Here is a 12268-nt window from a genome sequence, read left to right on the forward strand (position 1 = left end):
ACACATATGGTCATATTATACCTAATATGGGATACCAATCCTTGGAAAGGTGAGAAGATGGTGAAGTGATAGATGGAGCTGAAATTCCATATCTACCATCGGAGCACTGAGATATCTTGCAAAATACGCCAGGCCTGACATTATGTTTGTTTGCAATTTATTGAGAGTGCAATCCCCCGAAAGGTATAAGGTTTGTGTATGGATTATTCTAAGATATATACAAGGCACAAAACTCTTGATTAATTATAGTATGAAAATCAAGATGGGACCAATGTGTGATATATGATAATGGCTAATTATCTGATCCCAACAGTGCCATATCAAAGACTGGATTTACTGAAAGAGTATTTAAAAGGAAGTCTTCAGAATAGACTCTAAATGGGTCCTTCCGGTGATCATTCTGCAGAAATCATATGAAGCATCACAAGATGTGTATGAATTCGCAGAATGATTGACCACATGTGAGTTCATGTGGAGATTCATTCGAATCACCTATCATTATCTACCAAGATAATGTCACTTGTATTACTTATGAGTTATATTTATCCTCATAAATTACAGAAATGTAAGAGGATAATTTGCAAACAAAGTATTGTGATATTCACGGTATCTCTACCAACAGTTGTATTTCATAATTAAGTTTGTGGAATTGGTATGAGACAACCTTTAGGTTTGCAATGTTGAGGGGGAGTAAAATCCCTAGTTATAACTCGTTGATGATCTTCCGATCACTGATATTGTACTCCTTTTCCCTTTATGAGTTTTCCCTAAGGTTTCTCATACAAGGTTTTTAACGAGACAATATAAATACAAGTGCGGACGTATGACACATGGTTTCTCCTTAATTTTTCCCACTGGGTTTTAAAGGAGTTTTCGGTGGCATATCGTTATAATATTTCTCCTCAATTTTTCCCACAGGGTTTTTTTAGGAGGAGTTTTTGGATTGCAATATACAGATGACGAATTGATCAAGGGAGAGTGTTGAGAAACAAACATGTGATCAATTGTATTGGGAGGGATGCCTCCTAGGAGGTGTCTGTTGGGGAAGAGGTGTCTCCCTAACACACCCCTTGAGCAGGTATATAAGTGGGACTCCCACATTGCAATCAAACAAGAGATTCATTTGCTCCATTCCTTTGTGTTTATTCTCTCTATACTACAACAATAGCCATTGATGGCTCCAGCGCCAGCGCCTCCCACCGCAAGGCCTCCTGCTCTAGTGGATGCAGCTCCACCACCACCGGTGCCCTAGTCTTACCCGTGGGTTCCGCAGGAGTTTGTCGACCTGGCCGCCGATGACGACCACAAGTAGGATGCAAACGTAGATATGTTTTATCACTTTTATTTTATTTTGGCTTTCTATTTTGTTTGTTCTCTATAAATTAAGTTTTCATAAATGAGATATTAATCTAGAAAAATGGGTTTGGCCGTTACACCTGGACAACATACCAAAAACTTCTCATTATTTTTGTCCGCCGACCAATCTAAATGGAGCAAATCAGATATATTTTATGTTCGAAATGGGTGAGATGCTCTTAATCTTAAGACAAAGGGTAGAAGTGCACTGATTTTTGGACACGTGGCAAATCGAGTGACAGTTGGAGGTTTGCCTACCCGTCCACGTTGTGACTCGTGTCCGTTTACTCCGACCAAGTCCCCACGCACGTGAGATTCATCGATCAGCGGCCGCTTGGCCAGCCCAGATGCAAAACGAATAAATTTGCAAAGAATGTAAGACTGGCTGGCTGGCGATTCCGAGGTGTCCTTTCGTTGGTTGAACATTTTATACGTCACGGAACGTAGCCATATCCCGACGAGCTTGTCTCCTGCACGGCCTCCCATCTCTCCAGCAGTCCAGTGCGGCGTACCGGGACGGTCATGGCCACTCTGCAACCGGAAGCGACGCCGTCACAGTGCTACGTGTCGCCCGATCCGGCGCCGCCACGCGACAGGGTCGGCAGCTCCGTCACAAACCCAGGTCTCGGTGTGTCCTGCCGCCCACACAGCCTCTTTGCCGTGCTTCGTGTGGCCTCCGCTCGCCCGGCTCCATAAATAGCCGGCGAGGCCCGTGGCAGTGTATCGATCACCGACCGGACGCAGCAAAGAACACTACAGTCTGCAATAGCCAGCACACTAGACGGTTACCGAGCTTGAGGAGGATGGAAGGGTACTTGTTGGGGAGGATGAAGAGGAGGGACCACCTGCTGCTCAATGACAGCACCGGTGCTCCGGCGACAGTTCAGTCGCCGCAGACGCCGATGGAGCCCATGGAGTTCCTGTCGCGGTCTTGGAGCGTGTCCGCGTCCGACATATCCAAGGTGCTTGCCGTCGGCGGCGTCGGCGTGGCCGGCAGGCGGAGCTCCAACTTCGTCGTCGATCGCCTCTCCGGGATGCTCATGCCGGACACGATCGCGCTCGCCGCCGCTTCCGGCACTAACCCGAGCCCCAAGAAGCGCGTAAGATACTAAGATTACAAGAAAACCTGAAATGCAGTGGGAGAGTTCTGTAAATTAAGCCGATTTGTACGTGCAGACTAGCAGGAGCAGGAGCGCGATCTGCGCGCACCACCACACCATCGGCAGGTGGTTCCACCACAGGGACGGGAGCAGCAGGGTGGACAAGGCTCGTGCCGAGCGGGCGCGCGTCCATGCCGCAGTCTCCGTGGCCAGCGTGGCCGCCGCTGTCGCTGCCCTCGCCGCGGGAACTGTGAGCCCGGAGGACCCAGAGGACGCCAAGATGGACGCGGCGCTGGCATCCGCCACGCAGCTCCTGGCCTCGCACTGCATCGAGTTTGCCGAGCTCGCCGGCGCCGATCACGACCAGGTGGCCTCCGCCGTTGAGGGCGCCGTCGAAGTTCGGAGCCCCGGCGATCTCATGACCCTCACCGCTGCAGCTGCCACAGGTGAGCATACTCAGTCCGTCCCTGCTGCCGCGCCTGTCTGTCTATGTGTTTGTTACGCGTGCCGAAGTGTGTGACATTGCTAAACTGTGGCAGCTCTGAGAGGAGCCACGGCGCTGAGGCAGAGAGAACATCGAGAGGCGAGGAGCAAAGCGGCGGTGGCGCCCTACGACAGCTGCCGCGCGGACATATGGTGCAAGGAAGGGACGCTCCTCAAGCGCGGCCGGAAAGGCGCACTGCGCTGGAAGCGAGTCTCCGTGTACATCAACAAGAGGTCGCAGGTGATCGTGAAGCTCAAGAGCAAGCACGTAGGCGGCGCCTTCTCCAAGAAGAAGAGGAGCGTCGTGTACGGCGTCCACGACGACACGCCGGATTCTGCTGCTGCGGCGGCGTCAGAGAAGCGCCACTTCGGGTTGAGGACGGCGCAGGGGCTGGTCGAGTTCGAGTGCGAGAGCAGGCTGCACATGCAGGAGTGGGTGGAGTCGGTGAAGAACCTGCTCCGTCAGGCCGCCGGCGGGACTGCTCAGCTCGAGCACTCCTTCCAGTCGCTCAGGCTTAGCGCCTCGTAAGCATGTTTCTATGTTCTGTGCAGCTGTTCCTCGCAGCCAGTTTGTTTAGTGAGCGAGATGTCCAAGTTGGAGAATAAATGTGCAGACCTGTATGAGAACTTAGAGAACCATGTAAATGTAAGGTGCAACAATCAATGGGTAGATAGACTTCAATAGTAAGATGTTATTTTATCTGTACCATTCTGAGATGTCGATGAAAAAAAAAGTGTTTAAAGTTTTTTATAAGAGAATGGGTGTACTTTTTTCCCGAAACACAGTACCAACCCAGACACTCACATGAGGTACATACACTCACCCCTATAAACATATGCACGCACGCCCTATCTCTATGAGCATCTTCGAGAGACTGCGTCCAAGAAACTTCATACGACGGGTCTTGAGATTGACGAAGTCACCACATGCGGCTCGCTGTTGACGGAAACATCGCCTCCTACTGAAGAATATTCTGTTTTTTAATGAGACACCAAAATGTTAAATCTGGGGTTTGAACTCTGCTGGGCTGGGGATGCCACTGCCCTCCTAGATCACAAAAACACAACACATAGTCAATACAAAGTGTCTTCCGGCTACACTCTGGAGGTACACCACGCCAAATTAATGGACTTACAAGAAAGCACTATCGAGCGAGCTAAATAATACGTAGCAAAGTTCTACACAGGACGGACATGAAGGAAAGAAGACTTACCAAAACAAGACATAAAAATACAAATGTCTTGAATCACCGTGGTGCAGGCAGATCGATCCCGTTCCTCCGACTTGATACGTTGTACAACCGACAGACAATCAGAGGCACAAGGATGTTGTTAAAACATTCCTCCTTAGCCCAAGTAATGGCAAATCCCCAAGTTAATTTCCATGGCAGATAATGATTTGTTGATGGCTCCTTACACAGAGGAAGAAGTCAAAAGGCCATCTTTCAAATGGAACACAATAAAGCTCCGGGGCCAGATGGCTTTCCCGCTAAGTTTTATCAGACTTTTTGAGACACCATAAAGGTCGACATTTTACAGGTGTTCGGCATCTTACACGCTGGACAGTTAGAATTATTCCATATATGGTGAGGTAATTTTGTTACCAAAGGTTAAAGAGGCGGAAGAATTCAGAAGTACATACCTATCTGCCGTCTAAACGTAAGTTTCAAGATATTCACGAAAGTGGTCACCATTAGACTAAATACGGTAGCTGACCATGTGGTATTGCATTCACAGTCCGCATTTATGCAAGGTCGAACTATCCCCGATGGGTAGTCGTTCTACATGAGGTGATCCATGAGTTGCATACAAAAAGATGAATGGGGTTATTTTAAAACTTGATTTCGAAAAAGCTTATGATAAAATCAAGTGGTCTTTTTATTCAGCAAACACTCAGGATGAAAGGTTTTCCATCTGAGTGGTGTGCGTTGATGATTTTGTGTCTGCAGGTAGTGTTGCCATTCCTGTCAATGATGACACTGGCAGATACTTCCAAACACGAAAAGGCTTGCGCCAAGGCGACCCTCTATCACCATTGTTATTTAACATTGTATATGATATGCTCAAGATTTTGATCATACGTGCCAAGGCTGATGGCCAGATTGAAGGGGTTATTCCACATCTTGTTGATGGTGGACCATCAATACTTCAATACACCGATGATATAATTCTTTTTATGGAGCACGACCTTGAAAAATCTCGAAATCTCAAGTTAATCTTGACGCCTTTCGAGCAATTGTCGGGTCTTAAGATAAATTTCCATAAAAGTGAATTGTTCTGTTTCGATGAAGCCCAGGATTTATCAGCTGCGTATGCGGAATTGTTTGGACGTGTGCAAGGCCAATTTCCTATTAGTTATTTGGGGATCCCGATACATTATCGACGATTAACAATGATTGAATGGAAACTTGTCGAGGAAAGACTTCAGAAGAGACTTAGTAGTTGAAAAGGTAAATTGTTGTCCCTTGGAGGAAGATTGGTACTCATTAACTCGGTACTTACTAATATGGTACTGTATATGATATCTTTCTTCCTGTTGCCGAAAGGTGTCTTACATAAACTCGATTATTACCGATCGAGATTCTTTTGGCAAGGGGATAGCGAAAAGAAGAAATATTGTCTGGTTCAATGGAGTGTTGTTTGCCACCCCAAAGATCATGGGGGGGTTGGGTGTTCATGACCATGAGGTCAAAAACTCAGCCTTATTGGGTAAATGGATGTCTAAGCTTCTTACCGAAGATGGGGTATGGCAGACACTCCTTAAGAGAAAGTATATTGGAGAGAAAACGTTGTCCCAAGTCCTGGAAACCTGGTGACTCGCATTTATGTGCTGGTCTAATGGGTACGAAGAAATTTTTCTTCCAATATGGTACTTTCTCGATAAAGGATAGATCGTAGATACGGTTTTGGGAGGATTCTTGGTTAGGGAATAGACCTCTTAGGGAATAGTATTGTACGTTTCAAAAGTGATACCATTGCACTAGTAATGGCGACCTCACCTCCGTCTATGACATTTAGACGAGATTTACTGGGACCAAGATTGGCTGCGTGGAATGCCTTCTTCGTTTGGAATCCATTCACCTTTCGGAAGGCACCGATGAATTTCGTTGAAACTTGCACCCCAATGGAAAATTTTCAGTAAGTTCATTATATAATGCGATTATACATCCTGATATTCCAGTCAATAATAACAAGAAAATTTGGAAGATGAAATACCACTTAAAACTAAGATTTTTTGTTGGTACTTACATCGAGGGGTGATCCTAACCAAAGATAATTTTGTTAAGCGTAACTGTTATAGAAGTAGACAATGTGTGTTCTGTCAACAGAATGAGACAATCAAACACTTATTATTCCAATGCCGCTTTGCCAGGTCTATATGGTCATGCATCAAAGTAGCTTCGGATATGTATCCTCAGACTAGTGTAGCCAATATCTTTTTGTAATTGGCTCCATGGTATCAATCGCAGGTTTAGAACTCTTATTAGGGTGGGAGCGCTTGCCGTTGTATGGTCGCTTTGGCTGTGTAGAAATAACAATGTTTTTAATGATAAGAATTATTCTCTCTTGCACGTTATCTACTATACATTCGGGGTCTGCACTACAGAAGGTGGCGAATTGCGACCTGTTTATGGAGGTCTGTACATGGTTGGAGTCTACGGCGAGGGATAATTTTTCCCAACATGGGTGACAGCATAATCTACGGATCGGGCTGCCACAGGTTACCTAGGCGTTTGCACAGTTGCTCATCATTGATATGTACATCGCCTTTTTATCTTTTAGAACTTCTGAATACTCAGACTTGGATGGCTGTGTGCATCTTGGTTATGCAGAGGTCGGGTGTAATTTCTTGTTTCGAGTAATAAAAGCGCCCATTATAAAAAAAAAGTAATGGCAAATCTCATTGCCATAGCCTCAGCCTACTCCGGGTTCACCACCTACTGAATCTTTCGCCAGCTGCTGCAAGAAAGCCCATGTGGTGATCACGAGCAACAACACCCGCTCCCGTGCACGGAGAAGAAGCGAAGAGAGCCGCATTAACATTCAAATTGATCAGCCCATCCAGCGGGCAGAGACCAAGAAACCTCCTGATTGGTCCCACAACTATGGACGATATCCTTTAGTGAAGAATGCACCATCATGAACTGAATATATGCCTTGATCCGAGAAGCAACTCCACTAGGACAAACCCTACAACCCTCCTCCTAAATATTGTTTCAGTATCCCAAGATGCCAAAAAGTGATAGCCAACACCGTGGTCTGGGAACTGCTACACTTGAACAAAAAATCCATTAGCCAAGTCTTATGGGCATTAAAGAACTTATGGTTCAATTTAACCCCAAATCCTTCTTCACATCATCCCGTGTCTCCCTCGCGAAAGAACAGAGGAGCATGCCATGCTCCACACTCTCTTCCGTAGAACAGTGAACACATAACGGCGAGGCGGGGATATGACGTCGCGGGAATTGTTGTCCCAACGGGAGGCAATTCTGTGCGAAATGATGTCTACGCACGCTTCTATTCCTGTAGACAGTGTTGGGCCTCCAAGAGCAGAGGTTTGTAGAACAGCAGCAAGTTTCCCTTAAGTGAATCACCCAAGGTTTATCGAACTCAGGGAGGTAGAGGTCAATGATATCCCTCTCAAACAACCCTGCAATTACGATACAAGAAGTCTCTTGTGTCCCCAACACACCTAATACACTTGTCAGATGTATAGGTGCACTAGTTCGGCGAAGAGATAGTGAAATACAAGTAATATGGATGATTGCCAGTAGTAATTGCAATCTGAAATAAAGATGGCAGCAAGCAAACATGTAACATAACTTGTTGGAAACGGTGTTTCAATGCTTAGAAACAAGGCCTAGGGATCATACTTTCACTAGTGGACACTCTCAACATTGATCACATAACTGAATAAATAAATGCTACTTTCTACACTCTCTTGTTGGATAACAAACACCATTCATTGTGTAGGGCTACAAAAGCACACCTCAAGCCGGAGTGAACAAGCTCCACAACATCCGGAGTTCATATTAAAGTAACCTCTAGAGTGCATAATAGACCATTGCAATTTAGACCGAGTACTAACATAGCATACACACTGTCAACAATAGCTATGAAAGGGGGAATAGATTGCATCAATACTATCATAGTAATAGTTAACTTCATAATCTACAAGAGATTACAATCATAACCTATGCCAAGTACTACATGATGCACACACTGTCAACATTACATCATGGAGGAGGAATAGACTACTTTAATAACATCACTAGAGTAGCACATAGATTAATAGTGATACAAAGCTCATGATCACATAAAGATCACACCATGGGAGAGAGATGAACCACATAGCTACCGGTAGAGCCCTCAGCCTCGGGGGAGAACTACTCACTCCTCATCATGGGAGACAGCAACGGCGATGAAGATGGCGGTGGTGTTGATGGAGATGACTCCGGGGGCAATTCCCCGTCCCGGCAGCGTGCCGGAACAAAGACTTCTGTCCCCCGAAACGGAGTTTCGCGATGGCGGCGGCGTCCCTGGAGTCTTTCTGGAGTTTCGTCAATTGGTGTCGGGTTTTTAGGTCTCGAGGGGTTATATAGGCGAAGAGGCGGAGTCGGAGGAGCCAGGGGGCTCTCTCCCCATAGGTGGGCGCGCCCGCCCTCCAGGCCGCGCCGCCCTATGGTCTGGGGGCCCTGGGCCTCCTCTCCGGCTCCCCTTCGGTGTTCTGGTCCGTCTCGGTGAAATAAGGTGTTTGGCTTTTGTTTCGTCGAATTCCGAGAATATTGCCCGAACAGCCTTTCTGGAACCAAAAACAGCAGAAAACAGGAACTGGCACTTCGGCATCTTGTTAATAGGTTAGTTCCGGAAAATGCATGAAATCATTATAAAGTGTGAGCAAAACATGTAGGTATTGTCATAAAACTAGCATGGAACATCAGAAATTATAGATACGTTGGAGACGTATCAAGCATCCCCAAGCTTAGTTCCTACTCGCCCTCGAGTAGGTAAACGATAACAAGGATAATTTCTGAAGTGACATGCTACTTACATAATCTTGATCATGCTATTGTAAAGCATATGAGATGAATAAAGTGATTCAAAGCAATGGTAAAGATAATGACTAAACAACTAAATCATATAGCAAAGACTTTTCATGAATAGTACTTTCAAGACAAGCATCAATAAGTCTTGCATAGGAGTTAACTCATAAAGCAATAGATTCTTAGTAGAAAGTTTTGAAGCAACACAAAGGATGATTAAGTTTCAGCAATTGCTTTCAACTTTCAACATGCATATCTCATGGATAATTGTCAACACAAAGTAATATGATGAATGCAAATAAGCAAGTATGTAGGAATCAATGCACACAGTTGACACAAGTGTTTGCTTCTAGGATAGAAAGAAGTAGGTAAACTGACTCAACATAAAGTAAAAGAATGGCCCTTCACAGAGGGAAGCAGGGATTACTATTTTTGTGCTAGTGCTTTTATTTTGAAAACGTAGAAACAATTTTTTCAACGGTAGTAATAATTCATATGTGTTATGCATAAGACATCCTATAAGTTGCAAGCCTCATGCATAGAATACCAATAGTGCTCGCACCTTGTCCTAATTAGCTTGGATTTACATGGATTATCATTGCATAACATATGTTTCAACCAAGTGTCACAAAGGGGTACCTCTATGCCGCCTGTACAAAGGTCCAAGGAGATAGATCGCATTTGATTTCTCGTTTTTGATAGATCTCAACTAAGGACATCCATACCGGGACAACATATAAAACAGATAATGGACTCCTCTTTAGTGCATAAGCATTCAACAACAGATAATATTCTCATAAGAGATTGAGGATTAATGTCCAAACTGAAACTTCCACCATGATACATGGCTTCGGTTGGCGGCCCAATGTTCTTCTCTAACAATATGCATACTCAAACCATTTGATCATGATAAATCACCCTTACTTCAGACAAGACAAACATGCATAGCAACTCACATGATATTCAACAAAGGTGTAATAGTTGATGGCGTCCCCAGAAACATGGTTACCGCTCAACAAGCAACTTATAAGAAATAAGATACATAAGCTACATATTCTTTACCACAATAGTTTTTAAGGATATTTTCCCATGAGCTATATATTGGAAAGACAAGGAATGAAATTTTAAAGGTAGCACTCAAGAAATTTACTTTGGAATGGCAGAAAAATACCACATAGTAGGTAGGTATGTTGGACACAAATGGCATGGGTTTTGGCTCAAGGTTTTGGATGCACGAGAAGAATTCCCTCTCAGTACAAGGCTTTGGATAGCAAGGTTGTTTGAAGCAAACATAAGTATGAACCGGTACAGCAAAACTTATATAAGAACATATTGCAAGCATTATAATACTCTACACTGTCTTCCTTGTTGTTCAAACACTTCACCAGAAAATATCTATACTTTTAGAGAGACCAATCATGCAAACTAAATTTCAACAAGCTCTATGGTAGTTCTTCATTAATGGGTGCAAAGTACATGATGCAAGATCTTAAACATGATCTATTTGAGCAAAAAAATTGCCAAGTATCAAATTATTCAAGTCAATATACCAATTACCACATGAAGCATTTTCTGTTTCCAACCAAATAACAATGAACGAAGCAGTTTCAACCTTCGCCATGAACATTAAAAGTAAAGCTAAGAACACCAGTGTTCATATGAAATAGCGGAGCGTGTCTCTCTCCCACACAAAGAATGCTAGGAACCGATTTTATTCAAACAAAAACAAAAATAAAACATACAGACGCTCCAAGTAAAGCACATAAGATGTGACGGAATAAAAATATAGTTTCACTAGAGGTGACCTGATAAGTTGTCGATGAAGAAGGGGATGCCTTGGGCATCCCCAAGATTAGATGCTTGAGTCTTCTTGAAATATGCAGGGATGAACCACGGGGCCATCCCCGAGCTTAGACTTTTCACTCTTCTTGATCATATTGAATCATCCTCCTCTCTTGACCCTTGAAAACTTCCTTCACACCAAACTTCTCATAAACTTCATTAGAGGGGTTAGTACTCAAAAAAAAACTTTAATCCACTTTGGTCGTGTAGTGACACATTGCAAGAACTCAATAAAACATTAGCTACAGCTCTCCAAGTCTAGAAAGCCTTGCTTAAAGTCCACAAGAGACAATGCAAAAAACAGAGACAGAATCTGTCAAAACAGAACAGCCAGTAAAGACGAATTTTTAAGAGATACTTCCGTTGCTCAAATCAGAAAACTCAAAACTAATGAAAGTTGCGTACATATCTGAGGAACACTCATGAAAATTGGAAGATTTTTCTGAGTTTCCTACAAAGAGCCCTGCTCAAATTCGTGACAGATAGAAATCTGTTTCTGCGCAGAAATCCAAATCTAGCATCAACCTTCTATTAGAGACTTCACTTGGCACAACATTGAAATAAAATAAAGATAAGGAGAGGTTGCTACAGTAGTAACAACTTCCAAGACACAACAAAACAGTAGCAAAAATAAAAATATGGGTTATCTCCCAAGAAGTGCTTTCTTTATAGCCATTAAGATGGGCTCAGCAATTTTAATGATGCTCACATAAGAATGAGAGTTGAAACAAAAGAGAGCATTAAAAGCAAATAAAAAACATTTTTAAGTCCAACCCACTTCCTATGAAAAGGAATCTTGTAAATAAACAATTCATGTAAGCATAATGCAATAAGCATAGAAAGGCAACACAAGCGCAACTTCAAGATTCTCAACATAAAGAGGGGAAACTTAATATTATTAAGATGCATATAACCATGTTTCCCTCTCTCATAATAACTTTCAGTAGCATCATGAACAAACTCAACAATATAACTATCACATAAAGCATTCTTATTCACATGCATAAAAGTATCATTACTCTCCACATAAGCATAATCAATTTTATTAGTAATAGTGGGAGTAAAACTATAACAACCATCATTGTAATCATCATAAATTGCAGGCATGGTATAATCATAATAAACTTTATCCTCCATAGTAGGTGGCACCAAAATACCACTATCATTATAATCATAATAAATGGGAGGCAAAGTATCATCAAAGAAGATTTTCTCCTCAAAACTTGGGGGACTAAAAATATCATGCTCATCAAAACCAGCTTCCCCAAGCTTAGAATTTTCCATAGCATTAGCAACAATGGTGTTCAAAGCATTCATACTAATAACATTGCCATTAGCATGCATATAAAGTTCCATAGGTTTTTTAATTTTCTCTTCAAACACCTCATGTCCTAATTCAATATAAATTTCATAAAGATCTCTAATTTTTTTGTTGTTTTCCAT

The 12268-nt window shown here is 43.3% G+C and overlaps 1 protein-coding gene across 1 annotated transcript; it reads left to right on the forward strand.

Annotated features, from left to right (window-relative positions):
- Positions 1 to 1892: 1892 nt before the first annotated feature.
- On the forward strand, positions 1893 to 3661 carry LOC127309438 (VAN3-binding protein-like). Its single transcript, XM_051340303.2, has 3 exons — positions 1893 to 2456; positions 2533 to 2902; positions 2996 to 3661. Exons 1-3 carry the CDS (start codon positions 2160 to 2162, stop codon positions 3466 to 3468), a joined length of 1140 nt encoding a protein of 379 aa, XP_051196263.1. The 5' UTR covers positions 1893 to 2159; the 3' UTR covers positions 3469 to 3661.
- The last annotated feature ends 8607 nt before the right edge of the window (positions 3662 to 12268 follow it).

This window comes from Lolium perenne, chromosome 6, assembly GCF_019359855.2.
Source record: "Lolium perenne isolate Kyuss_39 chromosome 6, Kyuss_2.0, whole genome shotgun sequence".
Classification (NCBI taxonomy): Eukaryota; Viridiplantae; Streptophyta; class Magnoliopsida; order Poales; family Poaceae; genus Lolium; species Lolium perenne.